Below are 21,522 nucleotides of genomic sequence, written 5' to 3' on the forward strand. Positions count from 1 at the left end.
GCTGCTAACCGAACGGTCAGCAGTTCAAGCCCAGCAGCCCTCTGTGGGAGAAAGGTGTGACAGTCTGTTTCTGTAAAGACTTATAGCCTTGGAAACCCTAAGGGGCAGTTCTACTCTGTCCTGTAAGGTTGCTGTGAGTCAGAATCGACTCGGCGGCAGTGAGTTTGGTTTTTTGGTTTATGGTAATTTCTATGTTTAACTGTTTGAGGTTAACTGCCAGACTGTTTTCCAAAGTGGCTGCACCATTTTACATTCACCCCAGCAGTGTAAGAAGGTTCCAATTTCTTCACATCCTTACCAACACTTTTTATTTATTATCTATCTTTTTTTATTATAACCATCCTACTGGGTGTGACATGGATCTTGTTATGGTTTCGATTTGCATTTCCCTAATGACTTGTGGAAAGAACCCTGGTGGCACAGTGGTTAAAGCGCTAGGCTGCTAACCAAAAGGTCAGCGGTTCGAACCCACCAACCGCTTCATGGGAGAAAGACATGGCAGTCAGCTTGCATAAAGATCACAGCCTTGGAAATCCCATGGAGCAGTTCTACTCCATCCTATAGGGTCGCTATGAGTCAGATTCAGCTCAGTGGCAGTGGGTTAAGGACTAATGGGAGCCCTGGTGGCCCAGTGGTTAAGAGCTAGGATGCTAACCAAAAGGTTGGCAGTTCGAATCCACCAGCTCTTCTTGGAAACCCTATGGGGCAGTTCTACTTACTCGACGGCAATGGTTTTTTTAATGACTAATGATGTTGAGCATCTTTTCATGTGCTTATTGGTCATTTCTATGTCTTCATGGATTACTTTATGCTCAGACTCTTTGCCCATTTCTTAATTGGATTATTTGTCTTCTAATTATTCAGTGTAATAATTCTTTCTATATTCTAGACACAAGTCCCTTACCAGGTATATGATTTGCAAATATCTTCTCCCATCCTGCAGGTTGTCTTCCCATTTTCTTGAAGGTGTCCTTTGAAACACGAAAGTTTTTAATTTTAATGATATCTGGTTTATCTGTTTTTTCTTTTGTCACTATGCTTTTGGTGTCATATCTTAATCCAAGGCCATGAAGAGTTACCGCTATGTTTTCTTCTAAGAGTTTTATAGTTTTAGCACTTACATTTAAGTCTAGGATCTGTATTTGTATAGGGTATTAAGTAGGGATCCAAATTCATTCTTTTGCATGTAGTTATCCAGTTGTTCCAGCACAATTTGTTGAAAATAGAATTGACCATGGGATTTAGCAATGCGAAGGTCATCGGTGATTTCCACAAAAGCTTTCTTGGTGTGGGAAAGCCTGACTACAGGGATTCAAGAGGAAATGGGAGGAGGAGAGTCTGGATCAGCCCATAGAGATGATTCTTTCTGGAGGTTTTTGCTGCATAGATGGAAAAAGGATTTCTTGAGAACCACTGGAAGAACTCCATATTTCAATGCATGAACTCAACAGTGGGGTCTGCTATTAGCTTCCTGTGCTTCTTTATTGTGAAGCTTATGGTACCCTCTCATGAAGCGCGTGCCCCAGGAACAGCCTCTGTTGTGATCTGGTGGAAATTCCTCAGCCCGCCCTGGGGTTGGTGCCTCCCTTGTTTCAGAACCCTCCCAGCTATTTATAAATAGTCCTCTGGTTCCCTTCTGCAAGAGCTCAAAGTTCACTTCAAGTATCAGGCTTTTGATAGATGTGTTTCTTCAGGGAATCGACAAAGACTTTCCATTGGCCCAGCGGTGGGCTGGCCCCATCCGATTGGGGCATCTGGGCCTGTGTCCTCTCTGCCCTGCTGGCGATCCCAGCCACGCCTGGCAATGGAAGGAGTTCTATATAATCAGCTGTTCTGCTCTAAGGCACATCTCCGGAACGTGACTCAGCCCACACGTCACCGAAGCAGAAGGAGTGACAGCTCTATAGCAAGGAAGTTGGCTTGTTCCCTAGTGGCTTTTCCTAGCCAAGAGGAGCTAGGACAGGGTAAATAAAATTAGCAGGAAAGGAAAAAGCCCTGCACAGACGGCAAAAGCAAGCCCTCTTGGCCGAACCTTAAGAACATTTTAAAAGAGAACCTTTGCCCAGGCCTCCCTCCCAAGACCCACACTGTTGCCCCGCCTCCTATGGCTGCCTGAATGACAGCCCCAATGACTCAGCGCTCCCTCCTCCTGCATCATCTCAGCTCCAGTGGCTCTGCAGTGGTTAGAATACAGCCAGCATGTCCATTCTGGTTTTGTGCATTTTAATGTTAGCATTTGGCTGCTAACTGAGAGGTGGAGACTTGAGTCCACCCAGAGGTGCCTTGGAAGAAAGGCCTGGAGATCTACTTTTGAAAAATCAACCACTGAAAACCCTTTGGAGCACAGTCCCACTCTGACACATACAGGGTCACCATAAGTCCGAGTTGACTCAGTGCCAGCTGGTCACCGGTTTGTTTGGGTAGTTCAAGTTCATCTTTCCAGGTATTCCTCCCTCCTCCCCTCCCCTACACACCCCATTGTCTTTACCAGTTCTCTGGTTACGAAGTTGCCTGGGTTTGGAGGGTCTATCCCAACCCTATCTTCTCCATAAGTCCCATTGTTTAGATTAGGCGATCTTGCAGAATATTGCGTTTTTTTCAGGAAAAAAATACATGGTGTTAGGGCAGAAATCTTGGGCTTTCTCTTTCGTGGGAAGCAGGGCCAAGGGTGGGGTGAGGCTCCTAGGACACAAAATTCAAGGAGGCACCTACTGCCGGGGCTGCACAAGTACAGCATCAGAAAGACTCACTTCCTATTGGACCCTGCGTGGCACTTCCTTAACACTGACACCGCCCCTCCACACACACACACCTGGGCAGCCACAGCTCCGGGTCTTCAGGCATGGCAAGGACTGAGGAAGCCACACCCAAGCTCCCTTGCAGACCAGCAGGTCCCATAGTTTCAGAAACAATTGTGAAAGAAAACCTTAAAATCTGGACATTTTATAATGTCCTGATTTTCCCTGCATTCTGGAAGGAGATTACTAATACTCCTTTTCTGTGAGGTAGCCTGGCCCTGTGGGACAGAGCTCCTGTGGCAGGAGGTGGAGACCATGGAAGGTTCTGGAGCAGGAGTGCAGTGGGTAAGGGTACACTGACAGAGAAGGTGGAGCAGAGGTGGGGGGTCTCTGGAGAGGTAAGCATCCGAGAGAGGGAGAAGCTCCTTTTCGTTTCCTGTGCTGCCTGACCCAAGGGCTCAAAGGGCAGCGAGGAGGGTTCAGATCCAACTCCCACCAAGGTGGGGTCACTCAGGGAGAGCTGATGGAGGCTAAAGGGGACTGTGCCAAGTGACTGCCACCGTCCACAGACTTGGAGCTGATCAAAGTTTGGAGAGCTGGACTTCAGACAGCATCTGGTCAATCCTTCCCTGGCACAGACAGGGAAACTGAGGCCCAGAGGGACAGCAACTTGTCCAAAGCCTCAAGGCAAACTGGAGGCAGAACCAGAATTAGATTGCAGCTCCGCAGAGCCGAGCCCAGCAGCCTTTGGCCTCCTCATCTTCTGGATGGTCCTATGCCCACCACCCTCCATCTAAGGCCTCGGCAGTGCTGAGCACTTGCCCTTGCCAGGCCTCGAAGATGCAGAGGTGGGTCAGGTGTGGCTCACACCCACAGCACTCCTGCGTGGAGGGCCCACAAACTGGTGGAGAGAAATTCCAACCAGTACAGAGGGGCATGGCCAGGGGCCCAGAATCAATCCTGCCACGTGGCTGAAGGAATGAACAATGAACAAACAAATGTGTACACACTTCAGAAGCCAAAATGAGAGAGCAGTTAATTCTGCCTGGGGAAGTCAGGAAGGCTTCCTAGAAGAGAGAGCAGCAAGCTGGGTTTGAAGATGAGTAGCAAATTCCAGGCAGAGCGAATGGCAAAATCCAAGCACAGACAGAGACTAAGACCAAGAACAGAAGGTGGGGGCACATTTCTCAAGGATGTGGTGGAGCCAGGCACTGCATTAAAGGCTTTGTGTGTTTAACCATTGGACCCTCCTTCAACCAGCTGCTCAGAGTATCCTTGCTTCTCTGACAAGTGGGCAGGTGCCTGGTGTTAGGAGCACCATGGACAGGGCTGTGGAGTTGGAAGTGCTCAGGGGATGCTGGGGCCTGGGAAGGGGAGGCCCCCTGATCCCCTGCCCTACACCCCGCACAGGTGCAGACCTTCCACGGGGACCTGCTGCAGCACATGGAGAAGAACACCAAGCTGGACATGCAGTTCATCAAAGTGAGTCTGCCTTCCCGTCCCAGGCAGGACCTCCTCTCCCCGTTTGACAGATGGGCACACTGAGGCTAGCACTGGGCATTGACTGACTGAGTCCCGCTGACCCTGCCTGGTGCTCTGACCTGTGGGCCAGGTGTCTTGAGTTCTTTGATGTGAGAGTCTCCCTCCTCTCTCCACCCCACCCCAGGACAGCCGCCAGCACTATGAGATCGAGTACCGCCACCGAGCCGCCAATCTGGAAAAGTGCATGTCTGAGCTGTGGCGCATGGAGCGCAAGAGGGACAAGAATGCGAGGGAGATGAAGGTGCAAGAGCTGGGGGCAGGCAGCTCATGGGGTGACCTGGGCTATGGGGGAACCCCAACATCCTCCTGAGCTCCCCCACCCAGCACCAGCCCAAGCCCAGGAGCAGGGCTTGCCCCACCCTCTGCTGAGTGTAGCTGGAGAGTCAGACTCTCCGTGGGGGGTGGGCACCGCAGGCCCTCAGGCTACTCCTCAGCCCCCTCCTCCTTGTCTCTGTGACTTCCAGGCCTTCGCTGGGTCCCCAGCACCCCCCAACCTTAGTGCCCCCCACTTTACTCTCTTGCTTCACTGAGCAAACTGAGCCGATAAGTCAAGATGCTCATGAAGACGGTAGCAAAGCCACGATCTGCCAGCGGCCCCATTGGCCTCCCCCGGACAGTGGTGCCCTGCCTCCTGGCTAAGGCCAGTGCCTTCTCCCAAGCTCAGGGCCCCATCCCTGGTCTCTATCTCCAAGACCCAACTCTGTGGACTGATAACCCTCTATCTCCTTGCCTATGTCCTCTTCCAGCTATTCTAAGTAAGCTCACGTCTTCCCTCTTTAAATCTTCCCTTCCAAGTCAGGCATTATTGACCCACTTGTTCACATTGTCATTACACAGACCTCCCCGGGCCCACCTCTGTGCTTGGCTCTGTACTGGGTGCTGGGGACGGAGCCACGGCTGGGACAGTAGCTCTGCCTGTGAGAGGTCCCCAGGCTGGGAGGGAGACAGAGCTCAGATGGAGGATGCCCCCGAGGGGCAGGCAGGAGCTAGGATGGAATGGGTGCTCAGGGGGTCCCCTGGGAGGAGTCAGCCAGGTCAGGAAGGACAGGGAGGATTCAGACAGCTGCACCCATGGGGGGTGGGATGGGACACCACCCACTGCCCCCAGCCAGAGCCCCCTTTCCTTGCAGGAGAGCGTGAACCAGCTGCGTGCGCAAATGCAAGCCTTCGTGTCTGAGAGCCAGCGGGCAGCCGAGCTGGAAGAGAAGCGGCGCTATCGTTTCCTGGTCGAGAAGCACCAGCTGCTTTCCAACACCTTCTTGCAGTTCTTCGGCCGGGTGAGCGGGGCTGGAGGACAGGAAGTGGAGCCCGTCAAGGGGCTGTGCCTCTCCATGAGCTGGCAGCACACAGGCACCTCCCTCCTTCCTCCCTTTCCCCTTTCCTCTCTGTAGAAATTTGCTGTTCTACATATTCATGTTTTCAAACCTCTCTCCATTTCTTTGTTTATTTGTATCACCATCCATTCATTCATTCATTCATGATCATGTTTATTCTTGCATTCATGCACGAATTTGTGCATTTATTTATTTATTCGCGAATTAACCGTTTATTTTTTTATTCATGCATTCATCTGCTCACCATTTACAAGTTCAGTAATTCATAGGTTTTTTTCAGTTATTGTACCTTAATTTTATCACGTTATTTAAATCCTCCATGCTCTTGCTTTGTTCTAGCTGCTAAACCAGTTTCTCTTCATTTCTCATTGGATTTCTAATGGATTTTGCTTTCTGTATTTAGCTGCCATGTTGTTTTGTACATTTGGGTTTATGGCTATTATACCTTCTCTGTAACTATTGCCATTTATGTACTTAATGTCTCTCTTAATCCAATTTGATGTTTTAAATTCCACTTTGTCTGATATGAATATCATCCTACCTGCTTTCTTTTCTCTTTGCTTATCCCTTTAAGTGTGTTTTCTGCTACTAACATATAGCTGGGTTTTTGGTTTTGACCAGTCTGACAATCTTTGTTTTCTAGTAGAGAAATTCAACCCATTCCCATTTAATGTAGCTGATATACTCGGTTTATCCTTCCGGATAACTTCAGTTAACTGTTATTTACTTTATTCTCTCCTTGTTCCCCTCCCCTCTTCTTGTTCTTCCCATTTTGGCTGAATTACTACATGTCCCCATTTCCCCTTATTAATTTGGAAATTCTACTGTTCTTTTCCTTTCTACTCGTGGCGACCTCACTCACTGACCCTTATGTCACATAGCTATTTGTCCATTATCTTTTCAAAACACCACCCACCCCCACACTACTCTGTTCATTGCTCCCTGCACCCTGTAAGATGAGACCTTGAGAAGTATTTTCCTGCTCTCCCTTCTACTCTGAAATGAGACCTTTGGAAGTGTTTACTCCTCCCCTTATTGTCCCCAGCCCTACCTCCTGGTTTTGACAAGGTAGTTCAAGAATTTTAGTTCTAGACCCTCATTAGTCCTCTATTTGTAGCCTGGCCCTTCTATTTCAAGAACCCTTATTCAGCTTACATGTAGTACCATTTCCCAGTCTGCCATCATCACCCACTGATATTTCATGTTACACGTGGTCAGGTTCACTGCTCTTCTTCATCTCCCACTGCCGGAGCTCTCTGTTCCCACCATTTGCTGTGGTTAGAGAACTTTCATGAGTGTTTCTTGCAGATACACTCTGAATCCTTGTTGTTGTTACGTGCTGTCAAGTTGGTTCCGACTCGTAGTGACCCTGTGTACAACAGAACAGAACACTGTCCTGTCCTGCACCATCCTCACAATCGTTGCAGCCACTGTGTCAATTCATCTCGTTCAGGGTCCTCCTCTTTTTGCTGACCCTCTACTTTACCAAGCATGATGTCCTTCTCCAGGGACTGATCCCTCCTGAAACATGTCCAAAGTACATGAGACAAAGCCTCGTCATTCTCGCTTCTAAGGAACATTCCAGCTGTATTTCTTTCAGGACATATTTGTTCGTTCTTCTGGCAGTCCATGGCATATTCAATATTCTTCACCAACACCACAATTCAAAGGTATCAATTCTCCTTCTGTCTTCCTTACTCGTTTGCCCAGCTTTTGCATGCATATGAGGCAATTGAAAACACCATGGCTTGGGTCAGTCATACCTTAGTCCTCAAAGTGATGTCTTTGCTTTTTAGCACGTGAAAGAGGTCTTTTGCAGCAGATTTGCCCAATGCAATACGTCGTTTTGCAGATCTGCAAATGTCTTACTTTCACCCTGACCAGTGAGTGGCATGTTGGCTGGTTGAAGGACTCCAGAGTTGCAGGCCTTTTCTCCTGTCACCTGAGATGGTGCTCCCGTGTCTTCTAGTGACCCGTGTTGAAGATGCCAAGACTTCTTTCCCTTTTAAGGAACTAGCTCTTTCTCTAGGATGCTCGGAGATTTTCTTTTTATCCCTGGGGTCCAGGGACTTGTCTAGGCACCATCTGGATGAACGCGGCTCCTTGCTCCTGCCTCGTCACTGCCCTTCAGTCTGCAGGCTCATGTCTCTCTGCAGGTCAGGGGAGTTGTTTTCTGTTTCTTTAATTATCACCTCCTCATCATCATTCCTTTTTCTCCTTCTGGAACCACCATTCGTCCTATCCCTCTGCAGCATTCTACCTCACTGAATCTATGGCACTGTATTCTTGCTCTGTATTTTGAGATTTCTTGCTCTGTATTTCTCCCTCTTGACCTATCAGGCCACTCTGATTCTGTTCTCAGCAGGCTCATCCTCTCTTTCAGTTCATCTGACCAATTTCTAAATCTTAAAATTGTGCTTCTGGTTAAGGTCTTTATTATGACACAAGGGCGCTTATCAAGTCCTGGTTAAGTTTGTCATCTCCTTCTCCCAGCTGCCTGGAGTGGTCTGCTGGGTTCTCCTCTCTGGCTGCTAGATTCTCTTAGATGCCTCGTTTCTTTCCTTTGCTTCCTCACAGCCCTGTTCTCACTCTGGGTTGAGCTGAGCTGCAAGGAGGGCCTAAAGCAGCAGTGTTGGCAAATGTGGGGCTGGTGACTGGAGACGTCCCTACCCCAGTAGGCTGCCTCATCCAACTGTCCAGAGGTCTGTCCTCTGCTGTGGTACAGGGAAGACCCCACTCTGCCCAAAGTCTCTCTGTTGCAAGATCAGCTCTTGCTCAGCCTCAGGGATAGGGATTAATTTAGCCCGCCCATGTGGACAACCACTGCAGACACGGCTGCCAGGGAAGGTTGCTCAGGTTGAGCACTGCACAAGCCAGTGCCTGGCTGACAGTAGGGGCTGAAATCCAGCTTTCAGTCTTCATTTCAAGCTAAACACACTGGTGCAGACTGTGTTTGCCTAGAGAGAGAAGCACCTTTTGCTTTGCACACACCTTTTTCTTTCTCTCCTCACCAAACATATGCCCTCTGGGCTGTGTCTATCCAGAGGGGGCATCTCTCTCTAATTTATACAGGGGCACCTTAGGCTGGCAGTAGCCCAAGCCTACAAGCACCTGGAGCCTGGGAAAGCCAGAGCCCCTCTTGGGCCACACCCAGAAGGGACACCTAATGTTACCCTGCCCAATGGTCTCTGCAGCTACCACGTTGGATTCCCCAAGTTCTAGTCCTTGCCTGGCTTCTTAGCTGCAGGTCCTGCCAGCCCAGCTGTAGCCAAAGTTCTGTCCTGCTAAGTCCTCTAAAGGTCCAGCCGGGACCAAACCTCCCAGTTGCCGTCCTGGCATGCTGATCTGCCTGCCTGCCTGGCCTAGCTGTTGATCTATCTGGAAAGGAGTGAGACCTAAAGAAGGAGGGGCCAGGGACACTGGGGCCACTGTCTTCTCATCATTCCCTCATAAATGACTTTGTCCCTGAATTTTTCTGTCATTCATTCATTCATTCATTCATTCATCCAACAAATATATTTTGAGCCCAGATGACAAGCCAGACCCTGGCTCTGAGAGAGAGGGGTCCCTGAGCCTCCTGGGAGCCACACTCTGAGCCTCTGCAGGGCCTGACTCCAGTCCCAATCTCCACCCCCCTACCCAGTCTCTGTCCTGATGCTACAAACACAGCCCCTCCTCCCCCTCCCCCAGCCTCATTGCTCTGTCTATCACTTTCCATCTCTTTGTATTCTTGTTCAGCTTGGCAGCCCTGTGCCTGACTTCAAATTCTAGGCCCATTTACCGGCTGCATGACGCCAAGCAAAGGATTTCACTTCTCTCTGCCTCATTTCCTTATCTGTAAAGTGAAGGAAATAATTTCCACCTCACCAGGGGAAGCGAGGACAGAGCCTGGCGTGAGAAGGACCAGTAACGTTTGGTTTTGCAGCTCCTGCCCCACTCTCCAAAGGTGAAAACCAAAGCTACTATTCAGGAAGCCGGTTTGCTCACAGTCAGCTGCCCCATCAGCCAGCAGCAGGCTCCCTGCTTCCCTGGTGGAGGGTGCTCACCCCTGCCAGGCCTCTCCTCGAGTCTCTGTATTGGAGCCCAGGGACCCTCTGGTGCTGAGCAGAGGAGAAAGGCAGAGCCAGTCCCAGTGACTGACCTTGGCTCAGGCTGACACCAGCCCAGTGCCACTGCCACCCCTAACCTAGGCTCAGGGTTTAGCCTTTCATCCCCTCCCCTGCCCCACAGAGTCACCCTCCAGCTTTGCTGAGATCTAACTCACATACCATACAATTCCCCCACTTACAGGTCACAGGTAAATGGTCTTCAGTATGTTCACAGAGTTATATATCACCACAATCTATTTTTAGAACATTTTCATTCCCCAAAAAGAAACCCCACACTCCTGTGCTGTCATGTCCCAACTTTTCCGTACCCCCAGTCTTCCAAAACCAAACCAAACCCGTTGCGTTGAGTCCCTCCAACTCCTAGCAACCTTATAGGACAGAGTAGACTGCCCCCTAGGATTATCCAAGGAGTGGCTGGTGGATTCCAACTGCTGACCTTTTGGTTAATAACGGAACACTTTACCACTGTGCCATCAGGGCAGCTCCCTAGCCCTGTTGTTGTTGTTGTTAGGTGCCGTCGAGTTGGTTCTGACTCATAGCAGCCCTGTGTACAACAGAAAGAAACACTGCCTGGTCCTGTGCCATCCTCACATTCATTGTTATGCTTGAGCCCATTGTTCCAGTCACTGTGTCAATCCACCTCATTGAGGGTCTTCCTTTTTTTCACTGATGCTCCACTTTACCAAGCCTGATATCCTTCTCTAGGGACAGATCCCTCCTGATAACATGTCTAAAGTATGTGAGATGTAGTCTCGCCATCCTTGCTTCTAAGGAGCGTTCTGGTTGTACTTCTTCCAAGACAGATTTGTTCATTCTTTTGGCAGTCCGTGGTATAGTCAATATTCTTCGCCAACACCACAAGTCAGAGATGTCAATTCTTCTTCGGTCTTCCTTATTCATTGTCCAGCTTTCACATGCCTATGAGGCGATTGAAAACACCTTGGCTCAGGTCAGACGCACCTTAGTCTTCAAGGTGAAATCTTTGCTTTTTAATACTTTAAAGAGGTCTTTGGCAGCAGATTTGCCCAATGCAATGTGTCTTTTGGTTTCTTGCCTGCTGCTTCCATGGGTGTTGATTATGGATCCAAGTAAAATGAGATCCTTGACAATTTCAGTATTTTCTCTGTTTATCATTGATGTTGCTTATTGGCCCAGTTGTGAGGATTTTTGTTTTCTTTACCTTGAGGTGTAATCCATACTGAAGGCTGTGGTCTTTGATCTTCACCAGTGAGTGCTTTTCGAGTCTTCTTCACTTTCAGCAAGCAAGGTTGTGTCATCTGCGTAACGCAGGTTGTTAATGAGACTTCCTCCAATCCTGATGTCCTGTTTTTCTTCATACAGTCCAGTTTCTCAGATTATTTGCTCAGCATATAGATTGAATAAGTATGGTGAAAGGATACAACCCTGATGCGTACTTTTCCTGACTTTAACCACGCAGTATGCCCTTGTTCTGTTCCAACGACTGCCTCTTGGTCTGTGTACAGGTTCCTCATGAGCAGAACTAAGTGTTCTGGAATTCTCATTCTTCACAATGTTATCCATAATTTGTTATGATCTACACAGTCGAATGCCTTTGCATAGTCAATAAAACACAGGTAAAACACCTTTCTGGTATTCTCTGCTTCCAGCCAGGATCCGTCTGACATTAACAGTGATATCCCTGGTTCCGCATCCTCTTCTGAATCTGGCTTGAATTTCTGGCAGTTCCCTGGCGATGTACTGCTGGAACCGCTTTTGAATGATCTTCAGCAAAATTTTACTTGCGTGTGATATTAATGATACTGTTCGATAGTTTCCACATTCTGTTGAATCACCTTTCTTTGGAATAGGCGTAAATATGGATCTCTTCCAGTCGGTTCGCCAGTTAGCTGTCCTCCAAATTTCTTGGCATAGATGAGTGAGCACTTCAAGTCTGCGTCCGTTTGTTGAAATGTCTCGGTAAGTGTTGTGCCAATTCCTGGAGCCTTGTTTTTCACCAATGCCTTCAGTGCAGCTTGGGCTTCTTTCTTCAGTACCATCAGTTCTTGATCACACGCCACCTCCTGAAATGGTGGACAGTCGACCAATTCTTTTTTGGTGTAGTGACTCTCTGTGTTCCTTCTATGTTCACTTGATGCTTCCTGCATTGTTTAGTATTTTCCCCATGGAATCCTTCAATAGTGTAATTCAAGGCTTGAATTTTTTCTTCAGTTCTTTCAGCTTGAGAAATGCTGAGCATGTTCTTCCCTTTTGGTTTTCTAACTGCTTTCCAGCTGGCCAGGTCCATGTGTATAGTTACAATTTACGTTGTTGAAAAAAGGTATTTGCAATGAAGAAATCGCTGATCTTGCAAAATTCTATCATGCAATCTCCAGCATTTTTTCTATCACCAAGGCCATATTTTCAAACTACCGGTCGTTCTTGTTTCCAACTTTTGCATTCCAATCACCAGTAATTATCAGTACATCCTGGTTGCATGTTTGATCAATTTCAGGCTGCAAAAATTGGTAAAAATCTTCAATTTCTTTATCTTGGATAGACTGCATTTTATTTATCCATTCATCTGTTGATGGATACTTGGATGGTTCCCACTTTTTGGCTGTTGTGAATAATTCTGCTATGCACATTTGTGTACAGGTCCTTGTGTGGACAGAGGTTTTCATTTTTCTCAGGTATAGACCTAGGAGTGGAATTGCTGGGTCAAATGGTAACTCTTCATCTGTTTGAGTTTAACTGCCAGACTGTTTTCCAAAGTGGCTGTGCCATTTTACATTCCCACCAGCTGTGTCTGAGGGCTCCAATTTCTCCACATCCTCTCAAAACACTTGTTACTATCGATCTTTTTTGTTCTTTTTGATGATTACATCCTGGTGGGTGTGAAGTGGTATTTCATTGTGGTTTTGACTTGCATTTCCCTTATAGCTAATGATGCTGAGCATTTTTTCATACGCTTATTGGCCATTTGTATGCCTTCTTTGGAAGGAAGCCTCTTTTTGCCTGTGCCCTGAGCAGTCAACCTCCAATAGTCAGAGGAGGCACGGGGCGGAGGGGTGGCTTCCTTGGTTGCATTCTGGTGGGTGATCGCCCCTCAGGAGGGGCTGTGGATTGAACGGCCAGACCTCCCCTCAGCATGGGGAATAGGTAGCATGGTACCTGACCCAGGTGGGCTTTAGAACATCTAAGATCCAACTCCTAAGATAAAATATTTAAGCATAAATATTTACCTGTTGATGTAGGAGCCCTGATGGCACAGTGGTTAAGAGTCTGGCTGTTAACCAAAGGGTCAGCAGTTTGAACCTACCAGGTGCTCCTCGGAAACCCTAAGGGCAGTTCTTTTCTGTCCTATAGGGTGGCTCACTATGAGTTGGAACTGACTCGATGGCAGCGGGTTTATACTTAAAAGCTGAATGAACAGTTAGAACAAGATTAAAGAACTGTAAGAGCCTGGACACAGTACGCTGTCTTTCTCATTCATCTGCAATAATCAGTCCTTGCTTAGTCCAAGTCTAGTCGAGAACATACCTTCCTACCTCACTCTCAGCTTTGAGGCTGTGCAAGCATACCTCTAGGACAAGTTTCTAGAAAAGGAGCTGCTGAGCCCAAGGGTATGAGCGTTGGTTTTACAGATTTACATTTCCACCAGCCTTGTATGAGATTGTTTCCACACACTCCCTTGACAACACAGCATGCGAGCAAACCTTTTGATCTTTGCTAATCTGAAAGGTAAAAAAACCGTATCTCAGTTTTACTTTATACTTGTCTTCCAAATATAAAGTGTACTTTATACTTGTCTTCCAAGTGAGATTGCCATCTTTTTATGTTTCAGTATATTTTCCCATTTTCCTTATTAATTTGCAGGAGCTCTTTATATGTTCCTGAAATTATTTTACTTTGCTTATGGTAGGTTTTCCCATGTAAACACATCATTTTTACTTGGTCAAATTTATCAATCTTTTCTTTTATAGCTTACGGGTTTTGTGTCATACCTAGAAAGGCCTTTCGCACTCCATAAATAGTTTAAACGTTCTCCTGTGGTCTCCTCTATGGTTTTGAAACCCTGTATAGTGTTTCTGCCTCATCATTTGGCTAAACTGCCTGAGGCAGGGCTGAGGGAAGCCAGTGATGGCCTGGCTGTTGCATGCTGTCTGTGCTGGGACTCGCTGTGACCATTCCTCCCAGAAACCCTCAGTTGAACCTAGACCAAGTCCCTTTTAAAACGTGGCATGCAGAACCTAATGATTTCACTTTGCTTGCTGCCTTTGATGCAAGTGCACAGAGGACTTGGGGGTTTGTTTTTGTGCTTTTTTGCTAATTAGTGCAAGGAAATAGGAGGTTGCCCCCCTGGTAACTAATTGGACCAGTCGTACCTGCGACGTGAGGCTCCAGGCCTGTTTTTGTTACTTGAGATCACTATGAGGGTTTTAGCAGCTGGTCCAGGTTTAAGGGAGAAATCATGGAAAGGTAGTCACAGGAGGCCACTCCACTCTTACTGGCTATGGGGCCCAGTCGCTTGACTTCTCTGACCCTCAGTGTCTTCTTCTATAAAATGGAGAAATAATAGCACCTTCCTTCCATGGCTATTGTGAGAATCAAATAATTCAGGTAAAGCATTTAATACAGTGTCTGGCACGGAGTTGGAACTCAATGAAGGGAAGTTGTATTCCTAAGGAACCCTGGTGGCACAGTGGTTAAGAGCTCGGCTGCTAACCAAAAGGTCAGTAGTTTGAATCCACCAGTGGCTCTTTGGAAACCCTACGGGGTAGTTCTACTCTGTTGTATAGGGTCGCTGGCAAGGGGTTTGGTTTGGGTTAGTATTCCTAAAGTGACAGGCTTGAGCTAGGCTTTGAGGGAGGGGAAGGTGTGGATGGAGAAGGGAAAGGCCGTTATAGCTGGTGAGCACAGCAGAGCTAAAAGTGAAACCCCCTTGACCATCCCAGATGGCGTGGATTGTATGATCGGCTAAGTTTCCTGCCCTTGAAAGTATTTAAGCTGAGGTGGATGCAATATGTTTAGAATACTAGAAAACAGATGCTTATGTAGACTACACGGTTGGCCTGGAAAAATGTATTTGAAAGGTCTCAAACTGGCTTAAACAGAAAAGGTATTATTCTAGTTACTGACAAATTTAAGGGTTTCAGGTGTAGCTGGATCCAGAGGCACAAATGATGTTATCAGAAATGCGTCACTGTCTATTGCTTTACCTTTATTTCCTATGTTGGCTTCTACTTATTTAGCAAATCCTGTGAAGGTGAAAGAGTTTATTTTTACAGGTAGCTCCAAGAAGAGTCCTGGACTGGGTTATTTGGTCACAGTTTTTGGATAAATACCATCCCTGAGCCCATTACTGTGGCCAGGAGGATGGAGTGACCTGCCTGTCTGAGCCGGATCCTGCACCTACCTCTGAAGCTAGCCAGTGAGGACAGCTCCGCCCAAAGCACACAGAGAGGGGGTGGAGCAGCTCCCCGAGAGAAACCGGAGGGACTTTTGACAAAGTGGGGTAGGGGCTGGATGCTGGGAGGGCCCAAAGTGACAGCACAGCAACCTTCTGGCTCCTTCCAGCTAGAAAATTCAGTTTTTTTAGAAAAAAAAAAAAAAAAGCTTTCAGGGCCCGAGTCCCCATGACTCTGGGGGCCCCTGGATTTGGCTGACCCCTGTGCCCGCCCGGGCAGGCCCGGGGGACGCTGCAGAACCGCGTGCTGCTGTGGAAGGAGCAGTCGGAGGCCAGCCGAAGCCCGTCCCGCTCCCGGTCCCCAGGCCTCCGGGGCCCCGCGCTGGGCCCGCCCTACCCCTCGGGCCGCCTGACGCCCACCCGCCTGGACATGGTGAGGCCCCGGGCGCCCCCGCCGCGGCTCTCGCCCCCGCCGCTCTACGCACCCCCGCTGCCGTTCGAGCCCCCGCCGCCCCTCGCACGCCCCCCGGGGCCCTGGAGCCTGAGGCCGGCGGCCTGGAGCCTCCTGCCCCCCAGGGCCGCGCTCTACCGCGCGCCCCTCGGCCCGCCCTTCCGCCCCGGCCAGGTCTCGGCGCCCCAGTGGTGGCTCGGCTGCAGGGCCCAGAACCCCTACGGCGACATCTGGGAGCGGGGGTGGGGGCAGGACTAGGCGGTCGGCCCGCCCCTCCCTCCCCACCCTTCCCTGCCGGTCTCCCCTCGCAGCCCCAGAGGCCCCTGGGAGAATTCGGGTTCCCCCGCAGCCGGCATGGCTCGGGCTCCTACGGGCCCGAGCCAGCCGAGGCCAGCTCCGCGTCCCAACTGGAACCTGACCGCCGCTCCCTGCCCCGGACGCCATCCGCCAGTGAGTGTCCAGTCTCCGGGACGCAGAGGGAGGGATGGGGACAGGCTGGGAGCCCGGGGAAGGGGAGAGGAACCGGGGTTACGCTGCAGCAGGAGGGATGGAAGTCAGACTCGAGGGCGAACTTCCCACCCACGTGTCGCTGTGTTGTCCCCCTCTCTGCCCCCAGCCTCGCTCTACACCAGCAGCGCCCAGCGCTCGCGTTCCAACTCCTTCGGCGAGCGCCCGGGCAGCGGGGGCGGTGGCAGCGGGGGCGCCAGGAGAGTCCGTGCCCTGGTCCCCCACTCGGAGGACGCCAACCACACGCTGCTGCGCTTCTCGGCTGGAGACGTCGTGGAGGTGCTAGTGCCCGAGGCCAAGAACGGCTGGCTGTACGGCAAGCTGGAGGGCTCTACCGCGTGAGTGGGAGCCTTGGGGTGCAGGTTGGGGTGGAAGGAAGACCCGGGTGGCCTGGTCTCTAGCCGTGACTGAGGCTTCCGGGACCACTCACTGCCTGGGGCCTCAGAGGACTCCGCCGCCACCCCCAGCCTCAGTTTTCTCACCCATTCAGTGAAGGTAGGAAAAGCCACTTTCCCAGGTTCAGGGTAGTAGCCATGTGAGGGTGGTAGGTAGAGGACAGAGGGGATTGAGAAAGTTTTCTTCCAAGTGTGGATCCTTGCAGAAATCCTATTGCTTGCATACCTACTGTGAGCCTGGCACTGTGAGGGTTTGGGGGCAACTCTGCCTCTGTACCCTGAGCCGACCCAGGAGCTGAGATATGGTCACAGGGATGGAAGGAGAGGTGGGTGGTAACTGCCATACTGCTGCGAGGCTCCCAGGGCCAGGAGTGGAGTCGGTGCTGGGACCTTGGAGACTGAAGTGTGCCCAGCCCCTTGCAGTAGGTGTGGTGGAAATCCTTAGGAAATGTAAACCGGTACTGTTTCTGTTCTGACACCACGAGTGGAGGGAGAGGTGGGAAGTACTTCATAGTTGACAGCAAGCCTGGAGGATCCCAGGGGTTGGCAGCCAAAAGAGGGAGCAAGCAGGGGTTGCTCCTTCTACAGGAGAAGACAAAAGGGCTTTATGGGCAGGAAGCTGCAGGAGACAAGGAATGGAAAGAGGAAAAGCAGAGGGGCATAAAACGAGGAGCTGGCAGCTGGGTGGTCGTGTGGGTCAGTGGATGGTGGACAGGTGGACCAATGGATGAGGGGATGATTGTGTGGACAGGTGTGTGCTTGTGTGAGTGGATGGGTAGACGGGTGGGTGGTTGGGGACTGACTGGGTGACTGGAGGCACGGGAGGATGCATGGATGTGGGGTGCATACATAGACTGATGGGTGGGTGAGGGGTATGTGAGTGGGTGGGTGGGCAGATGGGTGAGTGCGTGGATGAATGGATTAGTGGATGGATGGGTGGTCCATGGTGGTTGCCGAATGGATGATGGATGGTTCGGTAGGTGCATGGATGGATGGGCTGATAGGTGCAGGTGAGTTCATGGATTGTGAATGGCAGGGTAGGTTATGCGTAGAGAAATGACAAGAACACAGATGGCACATACACCCACCTGGGGGTGCTGCTGTGCAGACGCATGAGCAGAGGGCAGCATGATGCCACCCTGCAAGTCCCGTGACATATGTGTAGCAAACCTCCTGGGGACCCAACTAGAAAACCTAGACCAGTGCTCTCAAACCACATTCCGGGGGACATCATTATTCTTCCTTCACCTCATAAAAGATAGAAAAAATGCGGCCCAGTTTTACCATCAGTAGACATTTTACGGTGAAAACAGGAGAAAACATACTGAAATAGTTTTATTCTGTTAGTGTTGAAATAGCTTCAGTGACTGTCTTAGGCTGGGTTCTCTAGAGAAGCAAAACAAGTGAAGCTTATATATAAAAATAGAGATTTATCTCAAGGAAATGGCTTACAGTTGTGGAGACTGGCAAGTCCCAAATCCATGGGTCAGGCTGAAGGCTGAAGGCTTCTCCTGACTTACATAGTTGCGTGGGTCTGAATAGCCCACAACTGGCAGGTCAGACAGTAGGCTGTTGGCTCATGGGGCTGCAGAAGCTGGTGAATCCCAAAATTGGCAGGTCAGATGGCAGGCATCTGGCTCACAGGGCTGCAGAAGCTGGAGAGTGCCAGAATCGGCCGGTCAGACAACAGGCTCAAGTCCCAAGAACAGGAGGTCAGATGATGACGAGCCAGATACAGGATCCAGAGCAAATTTTGACAGAGTGTCCATATATACTGGATGCAGATCACACCCTCAAGGAAACTTTCCTCACATCAGATATTTGAGTAAGGCAATGACTTGAGTAAGGCTGTGACTTGAGTCACACCCGTTAGTGAGGGTCTGACTCAAGATACACTCCAAATTAATCCTGCCTCATTAACATACAGAGGTTTAGGGTTAACTACACAATACCACAAAATGGAGGACAATTACATCAGATCACAAAATGGAGGATAATTACACGATACTGGGAATCATGGACTAGCCGAGTTGATGCATATTAACCATCACAGTTACCTTTATGTAAGGACATTGTCAATAGGGTCACTATGAGTCGGAATCGACTCGATGGCAACAGGTTCATTTTTTTGGTAAGGCAGCTTTCTGGAGAACATTTTCTCAGATGTTCTACAAGAATCTGATGGGTTCTGTGAAGTTTCAAAAGTTTAAGGAAGGCTGATAGTGCCTTTTCCTCCAAACCACAGCTACTCTAAAGATGCAGTAATGAGCCCCCAGACACACAAAGTCTCCGGGAGCAGGTGCAGGGCTGTGGAGGAGGGATGTGGACTCAGCGCTCTGGTGAACAGGGTCATCCTAAGCCAGGGGGTCTGGGGGGAGGGACGCAGATGGACTCAGGTGAAAGGAGCCCTGGGTCTGTAGTCAGGCACCCGGGGCTTGGGTGCACCTTCCTCTGGGCTCCTGCAGTTGCTTGTAGTCTCTCCCTCCCTGGTAACCACCTGTTGGGGGTCTGTCTCCCCAACAGGCCAGGAGCTTCTAGGGGGCAGGGTTGTCTGTACACTGTGTGCCTGGCACATGGGACATGCTTGGTGAATGAGGGAACATATCCCCATCACTTGAGCAAATTATTTTCCTTCTTGGACCTCTGCTTCCTCCTCTCTGAGGGATCCCGACCCTGGTAGGGCACGAGGTTGGACAGGTGGGTTAGAGCCGACTGCAAGGCCTTGAATGCCAGGAAAGCTCTCCTTCATAGGGTTAAATGAGTTACTAGCCACAGAGCCCTTTGAGCAAGGCCCGGCAAGCAGCAGTGCTCAGTCTTGTCCCACACAGAATTGTTATTGGGCATCGCCTAAGGGGCCCTCTGCCCCTATCCTGCAGGAGAGGCTGGTTCCCTGAGGCCTATGTGAAGCCTGTGGAGGAGGTACCCATGAGCCCCATAACCTCCATGAACCCTAAGAATGAGCTACCTTCCAGGTACTTGGGTGGCAAGGGGTGGGGCAGGGATGGGGAGCCCAGGGGGTGGCTCCACCCACCATGGGAGGCATCTGTGAGCTGTGGTCCTCAGTGGGCCCAGCCCCCTTAGCTCCTGGAGAACCACACCCCTGGGCACCCCATCTCTTTATGTGAAGGTCATTGTGTCCGGCCCTCAGCCTCCTCTCAGGACTGCCCTCCAGCCAGGCACAGAGGGGGAGGCCCAGCACGTGGGAGCTGGGCGCAGCAGGGCCTGACCCCGCCCCCCCTTCTCTGGGCTCAGGTCCTACCCCCTCCGGGGAAGCCACAGCCTAGATGACCTCCTGGACCGGCCAGGCAACTCCACTACCTCCTCAGAGTACTGGGACAGCCAGTCCCGCTCCCGGACCCCGAGCCGGGTCCCAAGTCGCGCCCCCAGCCCCGCGCCCCCACCCCTGCCTGATAGCCGCCGAAGCAGCATGGGCAGCATGGCGGTGGCCAGTGACCTTAAGGTGAGCCACCCCAGCCTGTCCTCAGCACTGGGCCGTCCAGTGGGCGGGAAGGCAGGAGACCAGGTAACCTCTGCTCTGTCCCAGCGGTCTGGCAGGTCCACCTCCCCCAGCCTCCATCTGTCCATCTGGGCAGGGAGGGGCGGGATAGGGTTGAGTCTGGGGTGGGGGGAGGGGGAAAACACTGGTATCAAGGACAGGAGCCCTGAGTCTCCCACTGGAAGCATTGGAGAAGGCCTCCCCATCCCAAGGGAGGCAAGGCCTCGTCAGAACGTGGGCTGGTCAGGCGGAGTAGGGAGGCTACCTCCCCATGGAGTCACCCAAATCTTATTGGGGCGGGGGTTAGCTCTGGGACACAGTACTTTGGCCCAGAGCCTTCTCAAATCAGAAACTCACAAAATTCTGGGCTTCAGAATGCAGGGCCTCATTTCCCTCGGCACCCCAGGGGTCCTCTGGTCCATCCTCCGCCCTCCTGAGGGGCAGGCAAGTGATAGGAGAGAGGGCTTGCTTGCCCCTCTCCACACCAAACAGGGCCTTCCTCCTCCCCCACTGCAGAAACTGATGGCGTGGGAGCAGCAGCCCCCGGAGCTCTTCCCGAGGTGAGTCCTCTGTCGGGGAAAAGGCAGGCTCGGGGCAGGGTCTCAATGCTGGGGTGGGAGCAGGTGACCCACTGGGGCAGGAGGTGAGGGGTGATTACCAGTTCAGCTGCCCACTTGCCTTCCCTGGGCCTGCTCCCAGTTGTGGGAGGCACCCGTCTCCCTCAGCCCAGCCTCTCCACCGACAGGGGCACGAATCCCTTTGCCACTGTGAAGCTGCGTCCCACTGTCACCAACGACCGCTCAGCGCCTCTCATCCGCTAAGGGCCTGCCTCCATCCGGGGTCTGAGGTCACCCCCCCACACTGCCCAGGGGTGTCCAGAGCTGGCGGCGGCAGCAGCAGCAGTGGATCCAGGAGCTGGGTGGCTTCCCTCCACCCACCATCCGCCCAGGCAGCCCTGAAGGCGCTGGCCTGGGGCCTGGGGCCTTCCAAGTAAAGCAGGCGGAGTCGAGGAATGGAACAGCTTCTTCCCTTCCAGGGTCCCCAGGACTCTCCCTGAGGGGCCTACTTCTTTCCCCAAACCTCTTTCCCCCTTCTCCGCCCCAGTGGGGAGGAGCTCCTGACCCCTCATACATGCCCCCCTGTTTAATTTTTGTAAACGGTGAGAAATAAAGGAAGTAGGCACAGCAGGAGGAATGGTGGTGTCTGATTTGGGGGACAGGGCGCAGGGTGTCCCCACTGAGAATGGAGTCCGGGGTCCTGAAGGCCATTGGCTGTTCCTCGGGAGACCTCTCACTGCCAGGCTCTCGCTGCCCTCATTCTGAGCAAGTCTCTCAGTCTGCCCTAAAGCCCTCACACTGTAGCCCTCGTCTCTACCCCAGTCTCATTTCTGCTTGTGGGTTTCCCAGGAAGTAGTGGCTGAGGCCCGGGACCACCAGCAAGTCACCCTCAGCTGGCCTGGGACACAAGTGCTCTTTGTTTTGGGCCCTTCCCCCCCACATTCTCAGACTCTCGGGGCTGGGATTAGCCTTATCCCACGAAAGGCCCACTGTGGCCCCTCCTGGAATGTGGCCTGGGGGTGGGG

The 21,522-nt window shown here is 51.1% G+C and overlaps 1 protein-coding gene across 1 annotated transcript in view; it reads left to right on the forward strand.

The window, feature by feature from the left end:
• Positions 1-21,117, forward strand: part of BAIAP2L2 (BAR/IMD domain containing adaptor protein 2 like 2) — a 32,734-nt gene extending 11,617 nt beyond the window's left edge. The window contains exons 5-14 of the mRNA XM_064283549.1: positions 4,149-4,220; positions 4,405-4,521; positions 5,411-5,557; positions 15,372-15,524; positions 15,854-15,992; positions 16,159-16,387; positions 19,321-19,416; positions 19,697-19,904; positions 20,457-20,500; positions 20,686-21,117. Coding sequence (XP_064139619.1) covers positions 4,149-4,220; positions 4,405-4,521; positions 5,411-5,557; positions 15,372-15,524; positions 15,854-15,992; positions 16,159-16,387; positions 19,321-19,416; positions 19,697-19,904; positions 20,457-20,500; positions 20,686-20,761 — 1,281 coding nt within the window. The 3' untranslated portion in view covers positions 20,762-21,117. The remainder of the gene's footprint in view (positions 1-4,148; positions 4,221-4,404; positions 4,522-5,410; positions 5,558-15,371; positions 15,525-15,853; positions 15,993-16,158; positions 16,388-19,320; positions 19,417-19,696; positions 19,905-20,456; positions 20,501-20,685) is intronic.
• Positions 21,118-21,522: the final 405 nt, after the last annotated feature.

The sequence above is a fragment of the Loxodonta africana genome, chromosome 4, assembly GCF_030014295.1.
Source record: "Loxodonta africana isolate mLoxAfr1 chromosome 4, mLoxAfr1.hap2, whole genome shotgun sequence".
NCBI lineage: Eukaryota > Metazoa > Chordata > Mammalia > Proboscidea > Elephantidae > Loxodonta > Loxodonta africana.